Source organism: Thermobia domestica, chromosome 10 (assembly GCF_964235325.1).
Source record: "Thermobia domestica chromosome 10, izTheDome1.hap1.1, whole genome shotgun sequence".
Classification (NCBI taxonomy): domain Eukaryota; kingdom Metazoa; phylum Arthropoda; class Insecta; order Zygentoma; family Lepismatidae; genus Thermobia; species Thermobia domestica.
In genome coordinates this window covers 98,481,339-98,503,352 of record NC_137463.1, presented here as the reverse complement: position 1 = coordinate 98,503,352, position 22,014 = coordinate 98,481,339, and the positions used below count along the sequence as shown (strand labels likewise).

General features: G+C 36.3%; 1 protein-coding gene across 1 annotated transcript in view; it reads right to left on the bottom strand.

The window, feature by feature from the left end:
• LOC145661565 (venom carboxylesterase-6-like) overlaps positions 1–17,872 on the bottom strand; it is a 143,338-nt gene extending 125,466 nt beyond the window's left edge. Inside the window, exons 1-2 of the mRNA XM_081726883.1 lie at positions 17,678–17,872; positions 10,921–11,070 (exon numbers count right to left, since the gene is read on the bottom strand). Coding sequence (XP_081583009.1) covers positions 10,921–11,070; positions 17,678–17,872 — 345 coding nt within the window. The remainder of the gene's footprint in view (positions 1–10,920; positions 11,071–17,677) is intronic.
• Positions 17,873–22,014: the final 4,142 nt, after the last annotated feature.

Genomic DNA, 22,014 nt, shown 5'->3' with positions numbered 1-22,014 from the left:
GCACAGAGGTACCCTATAATAACTTGGGTATGGAAAAAGTCCGAAATCTGAGGAATGTGGTATGGGAAATTTTTTATGGGCAAAAAATAATCCTTAGCCAAGCAAGAAATCGTTTCACTCACTGACTCATCAAGTTGATCAGGTACTTCCCAATGGGATAGAGACGTGAAACTTTTCATAAAGGTACCCTATAATTACTTGAGTATGGAAAAAGTACGAAATCTGAGGAATGTGCTATGGGAAATTTTTATAGGCAAAAACTGTCCTTAGCGAGGGAAAAAATTGTTTCACTCACTCACTCATCACATTCATTAGGTACTTACTTGAACCGCCCGAAAGAGATGAATAATTCAACAATACACTGTCCGTAAACAAATAAATCATACTTTCACTTACAGGTTATTCCTCTTATCGACATACTCAATTACACACATGCACACTACATTCCACATAAACCAAGAAAGCAAATATTAGTACATATCACTATACATGTTAATCAGTATTATTACACAACTTGATTATACGTAAATCAAACAATCACTAAATTTCATCGTATCCATAATCGGCTCTGTAAACTAGGAAGGAACGGAATAGTCGGAGCCAAGTGGCCCTTCTATTAACTAATTAATTTTATTTTTTATTTTTTAAAATTACAAGATTATTTCAATGCCCCGGGAGTAGTGCCCTCAACGTGTCGGGTCGGGTCGGGTTGAAGACCGACCCGACCCGTGACCCGAATTGACTGACCCGACCCAACCCGAGTGACCCGACCTGTGATCCGACCCGATTGACCCGAACCGACAATCCGACCTGAGGTGACCTGATTGACCCGACCCGACAACCCAATCCGACCAGAGTTGACCCGACTGACCCGACCCGACAACCCAACCCGAGTAGCCTGACCCGACAACCCGGCCCGTTTGAGAGTAATACGCCACGACATTGGGTGAACGCCAAAATGCACTCCCATTGGGAATTAAACCCGGACCACGTGTACCGAAGTCTTACACGTTAACCACTAGCTAGATCAAGCGGGGGATTTGTATATGCATCTTAGGGAATATTTGGCACTTTTGAGGTTTGGTTATTTCTTTTCATAACTGATACCAATGTCCGACGAGGGAGATTTTTTTTTTCTTGCTTTAGTTCTATGTGACGAAATTTTTCTTCAAGGTCAGTGTTCTCACCTGCTCGGAAGGCAGGGGGTTTTCTCGGAAGGCAGCAGCAAGAGTCTCTTGGGAGAGACAAAAGGAAATCGTTTAAATACAATGATAAGGGTTGAGGAAACGGGAGAACACCTGTGATTTTTTCAATCCTTCAACTTTTATTCCAAACTAGGTTCTTATGATTCCGGGACCCGCGCCACTTTGATTTTTCTTTCTCGGTAATTAAAACGTATTTTACAGTATATATATAACTAAGTAAGAAGATATATAATATGAATTTTGTAATTTAAAATTTAAAAATACAGTATGATATTTAATTATTAATATAAAGTACTAATTTTATTTCATCACTTTCAGCCCAACAAATGAAATTCAAACAATTCGCACCCTGGGTCTTGGTCATCAATACTGCGTCTTGCACAGTCAAGTTGGTCCTGCATTTCGTAATCTTGGTGGTCTTTCATGCTATACAAGAGCCAAGAATGCTCGCCTCATCGGTACAAATGAAGACCAAGTGTGATTTTGATTATGGTCTTTCATACTATACGGAAAGCAAGAAAATATGCTCATCGCTACTTGGTGATAACCAAAACAAGGCCAAGAGCAAGATTACTATGCACTTCGCCTTGCATATCCAATCTTTATCTTGTTCTTGTATCGATGTTCTTGGGCTTGGTGAAATAAAATGAAATATTCAGTTTAAGGTCCCTCGATTCTGCACCGACGCTAAGGGAGATGGTGACCATGATAAATTAATGAAATGGTGGAATGAACAAAGTGGGAGAAAACAGGAGAACACCGAGAAAATCCACTACACTGCGTTTCTCTACCACAAAGCCACTTAACACAAGCTGGGATCGAACCATGGACACTACGCACCAGAGGTGAATTCTCTGCCATTGAGCCACCGCCGCCCCGCTTGGGCTTGGTCTTCCATATCCAAGCTTTCTTTTGGCCTTGCTTAAACATCTAGTTTTGTTCTAAATTCAGACTCCATATTGGCGTAGATATTAATATTACAGTCGATTGGTAAAATCAATCTTCCACATTTAAAAATTAAAGTACACACAAGTACAAAAATAAGCATTTACCATAAAAACACTATCTACAAGAGTTCAAAATAGATTTATGGTTTCTATAAAATCAATTGAAAATTGCTGTTTTTAATTAGGCAGCTAGTAAAAAACAGCCGCTTTCGTCTCCAGCCGAGTTTAAGCTCAACCTAAACTCAGTTGACCAAAGTGAACTGACCCTAGTGATCCGACCCGACTGACCCGACCCGATAACCCGATCCGAACGGACCCGACGACCCGACCCGAAAAACTCGACCAGAGCTGACCCGATCCGACAACCCAACCCGAGCTGAGCCGAGTGACCCGACCCGACCCGTTTGAGAGCATTACCCGGGAGGGACATTTTGAAACTGTTAAATAAAAGTGAAGGTTCCTTCTCTGAGGGGGAAAGAACCCTCACAAAAAAAAATCATTCAACCCATTTCCGTTGGAAGCTGTGATCAATTCAGGGTTAAATGAGAGTCCCTGTTAACGCTTACACTGACATTATGGAATTCAACTTAACTACAAGAAAGCCTACAAATACCGCCATATTAATGATAATAATCAAAAAAATCACATATAGGGCCTACTACGTACAACTACCTATATCCGGACAGCCTACTGCAACCCTAATCTGAATTGCGGTTTGTTTAAGATCTTACAGTTAGTTTAAAATATCACACAAACGAAAAACCAATTCACTTTGATGCTATTCCTGTCCAGAACTATTCATATCAACAAACATGGCGTCGGCTAAACTGAATTTCATATTCTACTGTTTTCAGTCTGTTTTCAGATAACATTCCGATATTTGTGGGACTCTGAATGCTTCCAGTGAGTTTATATAATTGTTTAATTTTGCATTATCTGGATTATGCGGTTTTTTCTTGGCGAAAATTCACCTTTTTGAAGAGCAAACTTAAAGCACTTCTTCCCTGAATCCGGCACCCGTACAACAAAGTGAAGGCGCGCGATAATACTAAGGCGTCAGAAAATAGTTCCAATCAGAACAAAGAGTTTTGGTGGCGGAAAATATAAAGCGAATAGAAAATAGTAAAAACTGGATGAAACCGCATTTTGGGAGGATATGGTCATCTCAGGGGGATGAAGGGGATCTAAATTATTCTGCCAATATCAGATTGGTGGATAATTTCAAGAATTTATGTCCAATTACGGGCCTATATTTTGGTATAGCATAAAGTGTATAATTTCAATACTCTTCCATTTGAAATGCCCATATGCAGGGTTTACATTAAAATAATGTATGAATAAAGATATTGTTCCCCGAAATATAATTCCTTCTAGATTGTTCCGAAGCTTCAACATTGATTTTGATTTAAATAAAGAACAAATAAATTTACTACATGGACCGAAAATTATATGTTGAAAAATCTACAGTACATAGTACGTTCAAAAAAAAAAATATTGGGTCTCTCCAAACAAAAATTTCATTACCTCGACTTGTAACGGTACATTACACTAGCTGTTTTTTTTTTTTTTTTAAGCTAAGGAAGGAAGAGATTATTGTGTTGCAGTTGAAAATATTATTTAATTACTGAGTAAATGACCATTACAATTATTCTTGATTTCTTATGTGTGTGTAGCGGGAACAATCCAAGCTCACTGGATATAAGAGAATTGAGATTACAACTTAACCGTTGAAATTTGTCTGAAGATGAGTAACTTCCAACTGAGTGAAATTTGAATAAAGTTGTGTTAATATTATTACTCTTGAAGTAAAGACAGGTGTAGGACATCTTCCCCCACAAATAAGAAATAATTACTAGTATTTTTTAATTAACGTTAATTTGTTGTTAATAGCTAGGATTAGAATTGGTCCCCTAGTTAGATTTCGATTCGCAATGTTGTCATTTCTGCTTTCAAATTTCCAGAGAAGAAAGAAAGAATTGTTGTATTAATACGACAAATATTTGCCTTTAAAAATATACTAATTGTTGTTTATTTTTTTGTAATAAAGTGTTATAATGAAAATGGTTGCGTTATTATTTCTTGTTATATATGTCTGTTTTCTCCTGTCGACTTAATTAGATTATAATTTACTTAAGCCATTGAGAGGGTGAGAGTCCTGCTAATTTACTATTGATAAGGTAAGAGTTTAATAGGTTTCAGCTGACGAGGAAGGTCCATAAACCGTGAGAGTTGAATTTTGATGAAAATTTGTGACAAGATTCAGTTCAAGTTGCTAAATAACGTAGTAATAGTCACTCGATGCGCAAATGCTTCGTTGAGCTGCTACACCGACGCCATCTTGAAATCCAGTAGGCAATGTCCAAGAATACCCTTTCGGCACAAAAATGAAAAAGCTTTTGATAAATCTGACTTCAGTATTGTAAACCAAGGTAGACCATCTATATGTGGGAGTTCTTCCAGTGCATGATCGCCATCTTGAAAGGCGCCATATTGAATCGCCGTCAAATATGGTAAATAGCAAGGGGGTCATGTGGGGTATCAATTAGCACTGAAATTTACTCCTGAATCCATTTCCGTAACTAAAGTTTACATATCTGTTTTGACTTCAGAGTTAAGAGATCTCTTACCAACATTAATATATCAAAAATATTCTAGTTAGACTTGTGTTATGAAACACGTTCGTGCGATCACTTGCAGGATTTTAACTAATGCAGTAGTTAATGCAGTATAATAGCTACTATAGCAATCAAATCTTGAGACTAGTAAGAGAAATCGTTAATTAAATTGAAATGTCTGTAGTGGAAAATGGAATAGCAGCATGCTACAAGATATATCTATTTGAAAGTGCGATGGAATAGACTGCTGGTCGATGAAACACATGCCTAATAGTGCTGACGAGCAGAGAATACCAAAGGGATTGTTCGGATATATATTAGAAAAATGATATGAACTGGTGCATATTATTTGAACGACCAAAATGGTTCGGATTCCACTATAATCAGTAGGTCCACGTCTCCTTTAGCGTAGCAGGCATAAGTGTGGGACGTTGAACTGTATCAAACCAAAAATCTATTTTAGGCAATTTTACATGGTCCATTATTGTGTGTTAAGTTTTCTTCTCCAATCTTGACATTTTACGCAAAGACCATAATTGTTGCAGAATATTGCATTCTTTTCCAATACTCATACTTGACAACCTATAATTTACCGTGTATATTACGAAGGTAAAATACTTTAATGTATTTATTGCCAGTTTGTCTAAATACAATCGATTTATTGCTGCCGCATTGAACAATGAAGTGGATTTAAATTATCAGTTCATAGCCAATTCTTAGAAGAAGATACACTTGGAAACTCAGAATTCACTTTTCTTATGTCTGTTCTGCTATTAGTGATAAAAGAATACATACACACCTGCTAAAAATAGATGGCAATAAATATTACAAGATTCAATACCAAGTTGTAATCCATAAAGCAAGCTTCTATCTTGCTTTTTCCTACAATATTAAATAATTAAATATCTGCATCTTTCCACCTTTAACGATAAAGCACTTGCTTATAATAAGGGCAAGACTAGTTTTCATATCAAAACTGTAATAAATAACTAATTGTAGCAGGTGTTCACTTGTTCGGTGTACAAGGTATATGGAAGAATGTCCATAAAGAAAATGCATTCTGTAGTGTATCGTCAATTTTGTGCGCCAGTCCTAAAGGACATGCTTGCATATGCATGGCAGAAATGTGGGTACGTAAGAGGAGCAATAGTTCATTCATTTACAAATGTTCTGGAGACTAGTACAAAATAGTGTTTGTGGTCATGAAGATTGTGACGAAAGTGCATTTGTTAAGTGTTTACACTGCTCCATGATGCTGTGTGCTAATCACTTCGTTTTGGATATCCATCATTACAACTTAAGAGCAAAACGTTAGTAGGTTAATATTTGCTTATGTGCACCAGTTTATATTATTTTTCTAATAATTTTTCTATTAATTTTCTAATAACTTCAAGACATATTCTTGTAAAGTCATATGTGCCGTTGCAACTAACTTATATTACAGCATTTAAATGCTATGCATAATCCCAACACACACAGACTCATATATATAGCGCACTTTGAAATAGGTTTAACTTGTAGCATGCTGCTATTCCATTTTTCACTACAGACATTTCAATTTAATTAAGGATTTCTCTTACTAGTCTCAAGATTTGATTGCTATAGTAGCTATTATACTGCATTATTTAAAATCCTGCAAGTGATCGCACGAACGTGTTTCATAATACAAGTCTAACTAGAATATTTTTGATATATTAATGTTGGTAAGAGATCTCTTAACTCTGAAGTCAAAACAGATATGTAAACTTTAGTTACGGAAATGGATTCAGGAGTAAATTCCAGTGCTAATTGATACCCCACATGACCCCCTTGCTATTTACCATATTTGACGGCGATTCAATATGGCGTCTTTCAAGATGGCGATTATGCACTGGAAGAACTCCCACATATAGATGGTCTACCTTGGTTTACAATACTGAAGTCAGATCTATCAAAAGCTTTTTCATTTTTGTGCCGAAAGGGTATTCTTGGACATTGCCTACTGGATTTCAAGATGGCGTCGGTGTAGCAGCTCAACGAAGCATTTGCGCATCGAGTGACTATTACTACGTTACTTAGCAACTTGAACTGAATCTTGTCACAAATTTTCATCAAAATTCAAGTCTCACGGTTTATGGACCTTCCTCGTGAGCTGATCGCGAACCAGTTACTTGGGCTGACCTGTGTCCAAAGCGCCCTATTGAGAAAATTGAGTTTGTTTGTTTATACTTTTTCTTTCCGGAATCTTTACAAGCGCGTTACAGGGTGACACCTGCGGGCATGGGGGAAACTCAGGGGTCAACTCAAAAATTCTAAATGAAAAATATGTCAACTTGGATGGCATTCGAAAGTTCAATTTCGACGTAAAGAATTGTACAGTACATTCTAACCACATGACAGTACATTCTCGGCAAGTAGTGAAGTAGTAGGGAACTGCGTCAACAACTTCCTAGGTCCCAGGTAGGAACCAACGGAATGATACCTACCAAGTACAGAAATTTGTTTGCTTAAGCATGTTACCGACACACACACACACACACACACTCTTTCGCCGATACATTTACACTGATCATGTCAACTTGAATTTGTTTGTGTGTTGTTAAGTGTCAGAGACAGCAGAATCCAAATTCGGTCGTAAATTTAGCGGTAGATTAATTTCACGGTCACTCTTCCATCGATTTCGAATTTTTGACGGTGTACATTACGAACACAAAAGTAAAAATTACTGGGAACATTCGGTGCATATCAAAACACCAATTCGGTTGTGAAAGATGAGAGATCAAATTGTGAGTTCAATATTGTATTTATCTGTACGAAAATTACTCACACAGAAACTACCGTTCACTTTGAGAGCTTCTGCGTGCAATACGCAAAACAAAATACCAAGGGCCAAGTACTGAGGAATTTATTGTTTGTGACGAGAGTACTATAGCTCATTAAAGATGTTTTGAGGCTCTTCACAGAACTCCTAAGGATATCAAGGAAAACGATTACGTTATGAGAGATATTACTGTTCTAATTCCTGGAGATTTCCAGCAGTTTTTGCCAATAGTTCTAAGAGAAACGCGTGCTGATCGGGTGAAGGAGTACCTCAAATCTTCATTTTTATGGCCAATTATCCCTAAACTATGCCACAGAAAGAACATGTGAGTCCTTGCAAATGGTGACATGTCAGTTGTTCAATTTTCTAAGACGCTTCTCGAGTTTACTCAGAGAAAACAAATATACCTCCTTCCTTATTCAAGTATATCTCCTTCCGTGTCTAATACAATTAGTAGTGACTATTGATTAAATCTGGCATGACCCAGCGGAGCAAAACGAGAAGACCAATTTTCTGGAGACTCTCAAACATGTAATTTTCTGGTGTACTGCATAACTAATAGGGTATTCCAGTGTCCTATTGGAAAGCCGCCACAGTTGATCCCAACCTCGTGTTGAGAAAGTGGGAGGAGCTCAAGCCATAAGCGCTGAGCAACTTGTCAAACTCTCCATGTTTGAATATATTGTGAGGTTGAAAGAATTAAAATATCGTCTCTTGTCCTTGACTCTTCCTTCTCGAGTGCGAGGTGACAAACGATTGACATACGTGAAGGTGGTGAGAGCTCCCCTACAAGAAAAGGCAAGTTGCCAGGAGAGGTTATCAGTCTCCTAAATGTTTCATTGACACGGATCATTGGGTCAGGAATTATATGTGGTAACTCACTGCATATATATGAGGCAGCCTATTGTAACAGCCGCTATCGGAGTAGAGCAATTGGTGCCTTGCAAATAGGAATACCTGAATGATGCAGATGAACTACATCACCCATTGATGTCGGTAATGTACAGTGTATCTCTTCCGTAAATGAATCAGACAGGGCCTGATACCCTGTCGCCCCTACACCAGAGGAGGAAAGCCTCCAGGATTATTATTATTATTAAGTATTCTGCCTTTCGACAGACTGGGACTAAAGAGTTAAGTTTAGATTTAGGCCTGGAAATGTTTCTTCCACGTTTTTCGATCCTCAGTTTCCTGTTTTAACTCCCAATATTTTCTTCTGTTTCCTAAATCATCAATCAGTAGTGTCCTTTTTCCTATTCCTCGCTTTTCTTCCATCTTTCCTTCTATGGCAGTATGAAGGAGACAATTTCTTTGCAAGATGTGTCCAATCCAATTGGCCTCCTTACGAAGATGCTGATTAGAAGTGTCCTCTTCTCTCCTATCTGTTTTAAAATATCTTCGTTTCTTGCTCTCTCTAACCATTTTATCTTCTCCATCTTCCTCCAACATCGAAGCTGTCTAACTTCCGTAATGTCCAAGTCTCAACCATACAGTCCAATGCTCCAGATATAGCACTTAACTTCTTCATAAGTTCAATGTTGAGCCGCCTTCAGGATACCTCCCAATAATGGGTTAAGGCGACTAAGGAGTGCTTTTGGATCCGGGAGGTGGTTGAGACGGCTGTGCGGTACCTTTTGGAGTATTTGTGAGGCTAATATGTAATGCTAACAAACATGATTCTCTCTCTGGGCTTCTTCGTGGCTAAGCGGTTAGCATACGCGCCTTTGTCGTGGGAGATCCGGATTCGATTCCCGGAGGGAGCTCATGTGGTTCGGATTCTACGTTAATCAGTAGGTTCCGTCTCGTATAGCCTCGCTGTTGAAAGGGACGTTAAACTCAAAATCAACTCTCTTCTCTCTCTCTCTCTCTCTCTTTGTCTTCTCACTAAATTATATAATTTTCTTCCTTGTTTGTTGCACTGAAATATAACTACAAGCTTTAACAGAATATAAATATGTCAGAATCACGAAAAAATAAGCTACGAGTTTGTTTCTTTATGAGAAATCGTCGAAGTTTAATGGAGCGAACATGTAAGAGTTGTCGTTTAAAATATAAAAGACGCCGCTGAGTTCAAATATTGCTTTGTTAAATCCATTTGTATAGTCTATGTTTAAAAACCATTGTATTAGTTTTCAGTATGAGAAGAGGAATAAACATGGAACTATATCTGAAATATTTTAGTCATGATACCTTGATTGAGAAATGTCACACCGAGAATGAAAAAAATGAATATTTGAGCTCAAATAATGGACATCATTAATCCACTATGAAATTCTGGAGTAATGCTGCGGAACTCATAGTTTGGCTGTTTTTGGATGTGTCGAGGTCACCGGATCTCAGAAGCCACATCCAGACCCGGATAACTCAGAAAAAAAAGTCGTCACTTAAGTGACTCATTTCATCACTTAAAGCACAAATGAACCATTAGTTCGAATTCCTGAACAAAACTTGTTCGAATTTTTCGTTTGGAAATCGTTATGAAAATCGTTCCCTAGGTTTCTCTGCTTTTGTAAGTAATGGAGTACGTTCGCAGGAGTACGTTACGCAGAAATTCTTATTGGGAGAGGTTGAAGGTTTGGAGGGAGATCCAATACTACAAGCCACTACAACTATGTAATATTCAACGTGTATTATCCTGCACCCGAAAAGACGATAAGTAATTGTAAAGTACGTCCACGAGTGACAAATTTATCCCAGGGCCGGGGGCCTAGGTCTCCAGCTTTTTGAATGAAAACAGCAATTTAACCTATTATTTATATATTTTTTGAAAGTTTATAGTAAACTCATGGTATAACTATCCTAATCTGAGTTCTGGCTGCCCCCCAACTTTTGTCTTCTAGATCCACCACTGACGTCCACCTATATTTTCAGCAAAAACTGATAGGACTAGATTGTCTTTATAAGAAGAGAAAGAGTACGGGTGAAGTGTAAGGTCAAATTTTCATGATACATAAAATATTTCTCTATAAAACAAGTATAGTTCTATTAAGAAAGTGTATATAAAATGTATATTGAGCTAAGAAATATTTTGAGGGATCCAGACCCGGTGCACCCTCCCGTGGGTGCTCCTTGACGTTATCAAGCAAGCAATTAAATTGTGTTTACGATATTCATAAAATACAGTGTCTATCTCTAGCAAGACATTTGAATTTTCATGTCATTAATACTGTATACCTATGTAGCTTCACAACCGAAGCAATATAAAAATTTGTTGTAGATCATCCTCAAAACGCCACAGGTTATTCTTCTATTTCGAAACAATTGCGTAATATAGATGTGAATTTAAAACAAATATATTTCAATATATTACTCTTGTAACAGAAATACATTTAATAAAGTAATAAGTAGGCTACCTCTGGTGTGTATACATTGATTAGAAGACAATCTTCTGTTCCCACAAGCCTATGAAATTCTTGTTCAAATGTATAGTCGTACTGAAGACATGACGTTATATTCTGAGAGGCATTCCATATTCCAATCCATGGTTCCAGAGGCTGAGGAGGCTGCAACAAATAAATAAAATTAAGAATACATTGTCATTTACTCATTTATTAGTAATGGTACCTTAACATTATTACCTCGTGCAATGAAGGCTTAACAAGGAAAGATTGGGTTTATTAGAATATTTTGAAACGGTCTATTTAGGAAGATGATATTTAATTCAACCTCATTTCGATCAAATTTAGCGGGTAGATACTTGACATGAAGAAAGGTAATTCGAGGTTTTTTTTTTTTTAAATAAACTGTTCCATCAATACAGAAAATCGCACTCATTATACTCAATATTGGATTTTTGTATAATCAATATCTTAAAGCAGATATTTTGTATTGCAAAACTACCATTATTATGTATAAAACATTTATTAGAAATAATAGCTATTTGATAGAACAAGTACATATATAACAAAAAAGAAAGATATTATTTTTATTTTGTAAATTAAAATGAAATTACTTGTTTTTAGAACGCAGCGCTAATAGCGCAGCGTTTTACGTTTTTCAAATTATTTTATTGGAAGAACTACACAAGTCAAATTGCTTTCTCTTCTGAATGAATATATGAATAAATAAATACTCATTTCCAGAAAATGTTCAGTATTTGTTTTCATGAGTCAAAAATTTACAGTAGCTACTTTATATTATCTCTAATTATTTAAAAAATGGTAAAAGTATGTAAATCCATAAAAGTAATAAAGGTATGAGAAAACTTTGTCTTACGTGTATTAAACTGACGAAATATGATTTTATGAGATCAAAGGTGAATTCTTAGGAAGGAGCACATTTGAAATTTTTGAAACAATTTTGCAGAAATGAAGAATCGTTAGATTTTCACTTCATGGAAACTTTTTTCAGACAATATTTATTACCAATAAATTTTACGGCTAAACAACGATGTAGGAATAAGTGGAGTATGTTTTTATAAATCGGAAAATATTCCGGAAAATTTACATCACTGCTTACAACAATGAGAAAAAAAAAACGTGGGTGAAGCGGGAAGTAGCTCCACAACAGGGAGTAATCTACAGCCCCCAACATCCCCCCCCCCAAATTACTTTACACACACCCTAGGAAAGAAGGCAATATTCTTATTTATTTATTTATTTCACTTCAAAATACGAAGCGACCTCGTTCTCATGTACGACTTCGAGAACCACATGACCTCATAGTTTCGGGCGGTGTTTCGATCAAAACAATTAACAAAACAGACCCGCTCATACCTACCCTCCTTGGCTCTGCGGTCGTTTCCGAGGAAAGAGATTGATAGACAGATGCAGACAGTGTTTCTTCCAGACCTGTTTTTGGGGAGCACTGTCCCCCCGGAGCTCTGAGAGTGCCCCCCGAAGCAGACCAAAATAATACATTTATAATATAGATAATAATAAATAGAATAGTGTCAGCAGTGCCTTCCGGTAATACTAAGTGTGCCCCCCCCGGAACATTATTTCTGAAAGAAACACTGGATGCAGATGACTGAAATTGGTAACGTCTTGAGCGGTCATTCACCTACCTCCTCCTCAATAAGGAAAAATGTGACAATATATTAATAAGCCTATACCAGATTCAGTTGGTAAGTGCTATTCTGCAACTGGTGTATCAACGGACGGAAGTTAGAAGGGTGTAGTCAAAACGTTTTAGAAATGAAAAGATCGATCGAAGTAAGAATTATATACAGGTTGGCCGAAATGTAGGTATACAATACCGTACTGATCAGCTCATTGCATTTTATAACATTTCTTATTGTTATCCATCAGGTAGACTTAGTTTCTTTATTATTTGTTCTCAATGTGTTTTTACCTACATCTTAAGCTCGGAAGAGCCGAAGCAAATAAACCCATAAACTAGAATGTTAAACTTGATCAAGAGAGGGGTGTATATCTACTTTTGGGCCACCCTATATATTTTAGACAGTCTAGTGTTATACAGGAACACATTTGTCGCTAGCTTTTTTTTTTTTTGTAAAGTATATTTTTATTCACGTAAATTCATTGAGCGGATTATTAAAATTAGGCTACATTAAAAAAGACAGAACAGAAAGATACAAAATATTTGTAAATTGAAAAACTGGATTAATTTTCTTATGAAATATATTCAGAGCCAATAACGTAGCCAGGAAGGGGCAGGAGCGAAGATTAAGAGATCAAATAATATTACAACAATTAACGTTAACAACACGGTTAGAATATTAAAATAATGAAATTGCAACTATGTACAGTATTAATTATTTTACGAATGTGATTTCAGCATGAGACGAAATTTTTTTCCAATTAATATTTTGGAAACAAATCACCCACTAAAACTTGCTGGGGGTAAATAAATTGAAATAATGGAGAATTTTGCAAAATAATTACAATAATTCATATGCAGTTACTGAGTAAAATAGTGGTGGTCAATTCCTAACACAGTGAAACCTTTCTTAACAGGCATCTCTCAATAGAGGACAAACTTTCATAAGAGGACAAACTTTCTTACTCTTCCATGCCATAAATATGTGTGGTATGGTGTTATGAGAGAGAACCCTTCCTTCAAGGGACACCTCTCATTTACGGACAAATAATCGTGTTCCACCGATGTCCGTTTTGAGAGGTTTCACTGTATTACTTAGTTGAATAATAATAATAATAATAATAATAATAATAATAATAATAATAATAATAATAATAATAATAATAATAATAAAGGCTTAAATGTGTGAACTTCCTTTATTGAACCTACCATTGCGAATTATTATTATTATTATTATTATTATTATTATTATTATTATTATTATTATTATTATTATTATTATTATTAATAATAATAATAATAATATTTATAGTATTGCAATAGTTGCGTAACAAAATATATTGGTTTTTGAGTTTCTTTAAAAATGTGTATCACTAATCTGAGAGCACCCCCCTTTTATTTTGAACACCCCCCAAGTCAAAATTTCTGGAGTACTTACTGCTCCACAATATGGGGCAAAACTCACTCTGACGCTTAGGGATGCTGGTATACTGTGCGTTTGGTGGGATTGGAAGAGCATCGTTCATCACGACCTACTGTCGCCGGGCAGAACGACTTGTACTGTCGAAAATTAGCACGAATGCACCTGGCAATTTGAAAGAAACAGCCAGAACTGGTCAACAGAAACAGTGTCGTAAGACCACATACATTTTTAACTACTCTTCAGAAATTGAGATAACTTGGCTAGGAGATTTCATGCATCCAACGCATCGTTTGCTTTGGTCTCTACAGAATTCCCTGAATGGTGTTTGAGTTAGTTTCAAAAGGGGCTTGTGAAACCACGTGCCACTATCGCTTTATAATATTTGGTGGCTAGAGGTGGCTCCTTCCTATGTGAAAAGCTGATGATAGACACACAAACCCACAACGTATATTATTTATTACAGTACAACCCCTCAAATCAGAACTAATTGGGGCTGAAGCCTGTTCGGATTTCGGGGAGTTCGGATTACCCGGGAAATAATATTACGCACTTATTTCGTCACTGAATTGGCGGTAAAACAACGATTGAGGTTAGACAGGGTGGCCCAGTGGTCGAAAGGGCAGTGACCTTGACTGGCGGGTGTACACTCATGTCCAAAATGATTGGAACAACACCCGTCAGCCACTCCAAACGATGTGATGTTCATGCGACGCTGGCTTGGAATTGCCTCCGCGGGAAGATTTTCTAATCTTCGACAGTTAAAGATAGCTGACTTCAAGTGAAAAATCAGTATTTGTTTAATCTTGTGTTGTAATTTTTCGTGTGAATCGTAATCCAGTTAACCTAAAATGATTTCATAGTTTTGGATTTTTAAATACGTAAGTAGACGTAAACTATTTCCTATTTTATCTAAACTTAACTGTATTTTATAACGTTTTGAATAAGCATTAAGTCTAAACATGTTAAAACATTTAAAAAAAAAACTAAATTTGTGTGATTAAATCTTTTTTTTTCATTTTCCAGCTGTAGTTTTTTTTTTTTCCTGAGAACGTGTTCGGATTTGCCGGGTTTTCGGATTTCCGGGGATCGGATTTGAGGGGTTGTACTGTATTACTAAAGCAGAATAAAAATAAAAAATTGCTAGTTACATGTAGTGAAGATTAATAATGAATTTATACATGTATGGAACGTAGTTCCTTTACGTTTACGATTTATCATCAGTCATTATTTCCATTGGCGCAAATCCCAGGGGATGAGGGGAACATGTCCTCCTCAGTCTTGGAACTGGGGAGGACTGTCCCCCCCTAATAATCCGATTTGAATTGTGTTTTTCGGAGAGAGATATGATGATTTGCGTCCGACTGCCTGATTTGCGTCATCTACATCGCCTGATATATAATATACAACAGGTTCACCTCAGAAATCAAATTCACCTACCATAACATGACTCTCATCTCCCCACCCCCCAGAATAATCCTTATATATGCCCGCCTCCCAATGTTGAAGACATTTCTGCTCGCCTGATCCTCCACAGCATTGTTTTTTCAACTTCATAAATATTTTGAACATCGCTTTAAAAAAAAAAGAAAAGAAAAGAAAATGGGAACGGTCTTATCCCTCCCCCTCCCCCAATGTTGAAGACATTTGCGCCGATGTTTGTTCCAAACACAGCTGTCAATGTGAATAACAATGAAAAAAATCAGTAAATTCAAGGGAATTAAATATCTATTGCATTTCTAATCTACTATTGTATATTGATGTGTTGCATGATGTCTAAATCCTAAATAACTTTGTTAATTGAAAGGTGTCTAATTTTTCTAGAACGACTACATTTTTTCGTAGCATATTAAAAAAACTTTTCAAGAATTTCTTCGACTTTCCCTGACAAAAATCCAATTACCTCCTATTCCCTGATTTTCGAGGTCTGTGGGAACCGTGTTAAAATTCTGAGCAGATGTAAATTCGAGTTTGAGGATGTCGAGCTACAACTAAATGGGTTCCCTAAATTTTTGAATAGCCCTCCTTCGTTTATTTGAATGATACAGTTTTTCTTGGTGGTACAAAAATAGTACAAAATTTTGAGCTAGTTAAGATTCTAATTTGAAAATGTCGGACTAGAAATAAATGCACTCTCCAAATTTTGCAATACCCTCCCTCGTTTATTTGCAAGCTAACAAAATTTGTTCTTGATGGTACACTCATGTCCAAAATTATTGTCGCATGTCTATAAATATGTTGTTCTAGGAATATAATTTGAAAACGAATTCGTCCGGTATTTCTTATAATGTTAGTATGTGTATAATCGGCAAAGACATGTATGTAGAAAATTTCGTGTCAAAAGAGCAGTAAATAAGAACAATGAAACGAAAATAATATTTCTTGTCCATTTAGCTTTTTTTTTTTTTTTTTTTTTTTTTGCTCATTCTAATTTTCATATTTATAATTCTTTTCCTATGAAATTTACCAGAAATATGCATTTCCCGATTATACACATAGTATCAGTATTAAAAGTACCCTGCCAAATCATTATCAAATTATATTCTTACAAGAAGACAGTTATACATATGCGACAATAATTTTGGACATGAGTGTACAAAAAGGTACAAAAATAGTACAAAATTATAAGCTAGTTAAAATTCGCACTACAACTCAATGCACCTCTGAAATTTTGAAATGGTCTTTAATCGTATATTTGATTGGTACAACATTTTTCTTGGTGGTACAAAATTCTTAGCTAGTTAAAATTCGAATTTGAAGATGTCACACTACAGGTGAACAAAAAGGAAATGAAAATGAAATGAGATCTTTCAGTTTCACGTTTCACGGTTAAACAGTGTAGGCTAAAGAAGATGGTGATGATGAGAAATGAATGAAATGGTGGAATGAAAAAATGTGTGAAGAAACAGGAGAGCCCCGAGAAAACCCACTCACACGGTGTTTGTCCACCACAAAGTTCACTTGACTTGTGCGGTGATCGAACCATGGGCACAGGTAATCGAAGTGGCGAAATTTTGAAATAGCAATCCCCATTTATTTGAATAGTACATTTTTTCATGGTGGCACAAAATGGTACAAAAATAGTTCAAGATTCTGAGCTACTTAAAATTCGAATTGGAAGTCGTCATATTACAGGTGATCGACGTGGCCCAAATTTTGTTTTTGCCCTCGTTTGTTAATTTGAATGCATAAAATTGTTTCTTGATGGTGTACAAAATAGTACAAAATTCTGAGTTAGTCAAAATTCTGATTTGAATATTTCGAACTACAACTAAATGTACCTGTCCGAAGCCAACGTTCGAGTGTACTATTGCTAGGCAATATGGCAGCGAGAAAATGCATAAATGTTTTATTTATTAGATCTCCAATCAAGTTCCCTGGTACATTTCATATAACATGTTCAAAAGATTTGAATGAATACTGTAAGTCTTGTAAAAAGCCTTAGAAAATAAAATATGTAACTTTAGTAGGCAACATGTACCATTTTCATGTACCATTTAAACCATGTACCATTTACACCATGTACCATTTAAATCATGTACCATTTTCAAGTTAAGAAAATTGGGAGTAAAGAATTGATTTCAGGATACTGAATGAAGACTACAGAGTAAACAATAACAGTAAAATTACTTCTCAAAGTCATTGTTTCCAAAGAAACAAATTACAATAAACTTATTGTAAAAAATTACCTCAAATCGAAGTTTTCCTTCGGGAGGTTGGGCATAAGGAATTGCTTTGAAGGAATAATATTCTTTTCCTGTAAGAGATTCTTCAACGCTTCCTTGAATAAGACCATCTCTTATCTTCAATACTGGGGATAATTTACCGCAAGATAAAGATGTTCCGATCACCAAAATAACACACACTTGCATGAAATAACCCATAATATTTCACTATCGCTTTAAACTTCCCTGTGACGAGTAAATTCTCGTTGTTTTTCCACCGTATTTATTAAACCACTCGAAAAAAAAATATTAAGCGGAACTAATTTTTCTTACAATGTTTCTTTTTTTTTCAATTATCTACTTCATATGAATTACAGAGACCTCGTTCCAAATAGCTTTCCAATACCGGTATGTGTAACGTAGTAGAGTGTATAGCACAAGATTTTTTTAAAAAATGTAATCATCAGTTGGGACAATAAACTAGTTTATTTTTTTTATTGTCCATGAAAGGTTTAGATACTTCCTGATCTTACAACACTTATAAATCTTCACTTCGATGTACGGACTATAATTATGATAAGCCTATAACGGTATAGGATAAGTTTTAACTTGTTTTGCAGTCGTAAGTGTGTTTTTTTTTTTTTTCAAACCAATATTCAATTATTATGAAAAGTTGGTGAAAATAAGTTAATTATGGTGCATGCAATTCAAACATTTCATTCAGAAAATAAAATTAACTACTCTCTATGGCCTATGGAACCCAGAGATTCAATGCTGCATTCACAAAAAATTCTCAATTTGTTTCTGCCCTTAGCCGACAGTTTCTACAGTGTAGTCCGGAAGTGAGCATACTCCCTTTTAGTTTCAACAGTATAGTGTTAGTTATGGTAGAATGTCTGTACACAGTTATCTTAAAGTTGTAAACATCGGTGTGATCACCATCCATGTCGAAACACAGCTGAATTCTGCGCCAAGTTCATGCAGAGACTCCGGAGTCACGAAGGTGAAGGCGTGTTCCACAGCTGCTCGTAATCCCTGCGTTTTGTGATGTCGAGTGTTTCTTATTGTTGCTTTATGAAACCCCAGAGAGCATTGTCTGGTATCGTCAGACTGGAACTTCTTGGAGGCCAGACAAAGGGAGCTGGTAAAGATGTTTTGCACCAGGAAACGTCTGATTCAGGTAATTGAGCACGTGAATCGCAAAGTTCGCTGGTGCTCCATCCTGCTGTATCACAACAGTGTCTTTGATACCATTACTATGTTACCAGACAATGCCAAACAATGTTACCAAACAAATGTGGGTAAAACCTAAAACCATCAAAAAACACCAATTAGGGGTACGCCCACTTCCGGACCACGCTGTCCTTTATATTCATATTTCTGCGAGATCCATCTTAATAATATTCATTCTGGCTATATAACCCACCCACCCACCTGAGCCTCCTAAACTTGATTATCCTAACAATATTAGGTACACTGTACCAAATATGCAGTTCCTTGTTATGAAGTTCCCCTATTCCCATTTCCGTTCCTCTTGAATCCGAGTAATCATCTCAGGATTTTATTCCCAAATGCAGGATTAGCATAAGTGATTCATTCGTTTTCAAAAGTATTACACATCACACATGAAATATATATAAAAAGAACCACAAACTCACCCACATTTGTCTTTCCGATTGGATGTCAAAGTACAAAGTTAGTGCCTCTCGAAAATAGAGTGAAGCAAGAAAAAAGACGTCGTCTGGATGTATATCGTGTCAAAGGAACACAAACTGAACATTTGTAGAGTTAATGGTTCTTTTCATATATCTTTCATTACGTGTAATACTTTTGAAAATATAGCCTTTTCAAAATGAATGAATCATTTATGCTAACCCTTTAGTACTTCTAGACGGGCGTTCTTCGCAACCATACTGTAGAACAAGTATAACTGTCATTATTAGAGACCGGATGTTCAGGCACTAAAAACCTGGAAAATAGGCAGGCAAATAGGCACTTAAAATTTAAAAAATAGGCACTAAAATGTAACTCAAAATAATGAAGATAAATACTCAATAAATTAAAAAATGAAATCAAGTCAGATAATGTTCAAAGAATATAGAAACATGACCCTTACGTGTTTGTTAATATTTTCTTTTACTATATATATGCGTAGCGTTTATATATAAACGAAACTTGACATGTATTCCATATATATTTGGTAAATAATTTTCTCTACAGCACTTTGTCACTTCACACAACAGTCCAAATTTTATACACTTTATCAGTACACACAGCAGTCCAGTTTTATAGCACTTTGCCAGTACACTTTGTAGTCCAAAATTTTACGATATCTTATCACTACAAACAGCACTTATATTTTTCGGAAGAGGCAGAATCCTTTATTAAAGTACTAAATTATATATTTTTCCCCAATAAAGCCTTATTTTGAAGAAAATACTTAGAATAGGCAATATTAGGCACTAAAGCAATTATTTAGGCAGAATGGGCGAAATAGGCAAAATAAAATTGGCTTAAATTGAAACTAGAACCCGCCATATAAACTTTAAAATATTATTTTTCATCATATCTTTAATATTAAAGAATAGGCATTTTGCCTAACATCCGGTCTCTAGTCATTATATATATGTATTAGGGTGGTCCAAAATTTCGAAAGTTTGAAATTTTACCGTGGCACCCCCTTAATTTGTTCTTTCTTACAAATAAGTAATACATGCAAAATTTTAAATCAATAGCACAATATTTAATGGTTGCGCAATCGCCTTAAAGTGTAACAAAATTAGTGCTTTATTGTCGTTATATTGACAATTGGATACACTCTGGTTTAGTGCATTTATTCTTCTATATCTAGTTCATGTACCGGTAATCATTTATTACAAATCAACTATGTCACTGTAGGAGATATTGTTCCAACCAGTGGCGTATTTACGATTTTGTTTCGAGCGGGCTTTTCTAACTTCATTCCTGGTAATGTGAAAATTCTGCAAGATATTTCATTTACTTTAATATAGTAAATAAAATTTCGGGGAGACTTAAGCCCGAAATCCCCACCTTAAATACGCCACTAGTTCAAAAAATGATCAACAAAGGCTGTCTTATCATTCCCTTTGGTACATCCATTCCATTTTGTATTTATCATGCCATTAGAAACAATGTTAACTTTACAAATTTTAAACATTGTTCACTGCAATGACGAATTTGTCGGTGCGACATTTGGTGGGCATTTGCTGCACACGGAACTATTCACCATGCCAAGTGGATGGCAGAGGAACTGTACGCATTCAAAATATGGCTTTTTAGAGACCAATTTAACCTTACTCATCAAGAAGAAAAAGAGTTTATTAATTTGCGGACGTACCCTGTGAAAGTTTATGCGAAAGTGTAGTTCTTATGACCAGTTGCTGCATCTCCTCCAAGAAATGATCTCGAATTCCTGGAAAACCTTCTTGAATTTAAAACAGACAATCTAGCCGTTTACAAAGCCCAGGGAAAAAGTTTGTGGTCATCTTTGACACTTGAGCGAAGAACTCATTGGATGGTGTTTTTCGATGACGAACTGTCCGCAGAAACAAAGCAAGAAACTGTGAAAAACTTGAACAGAGATACCAGGAATGATGAGGCCCCCAAAACGCCTGCACATATCTTGAGATGCTCTTGTTTCACTACAGGATGCCAAGATAGAGAATTTTGTAACGAAGAAAGCGACGCACTTTTTTGAACGTCTGAGTATTCGAACAACATTTCTTGCTCAAAATGCGGATACGTGGAAATCCAACACTGACTAGTTATCTGGTTATGAAGTATAAAGGTAACCAAGAAAGTTCTGTCAGTTTCTCACCCACCAACTTCGAACATCGATATGATAAATAATACGGATCTGCAAGATCAAAAATAGTACCCATCAGCATCGACGATCCTCTGCCAATGTTCAGGGAAGCCATAGATTCCATCGCGGTAGAACTTGCTGGGCCGTGAAGCGAAGAAGGTATGAAGTGTATTTTGCACCTCTACTAGGGATTTGAACTCGCGTCCTCTAGGGTGATTGTCCAAGGAATGGAACAGGTTATAATCGGACGCTCCAATGTACGGGGAGTATAAAGAATGCAATAGTGTTTCCCATCCAAGGCGTAGAATGGTGTCCCGGGTCTTCCTAGCCACGTGGGGCTCAGCGTTGTCCTGTAACAGGAGGACCCCTTTGCGATTCAGACCTGACTCCAGAGTTTTGAGTTTTCCTTGAACACGTCTCAACTGCTGACAGTACACAGTTGCACTGATTCTCTGATCTGCTGGTAGCAGTTTACGATGAACGATGCCGCAAGCAGATCACCAAACACACAGAAGGGCCTTCTTCTGGAGCAGTG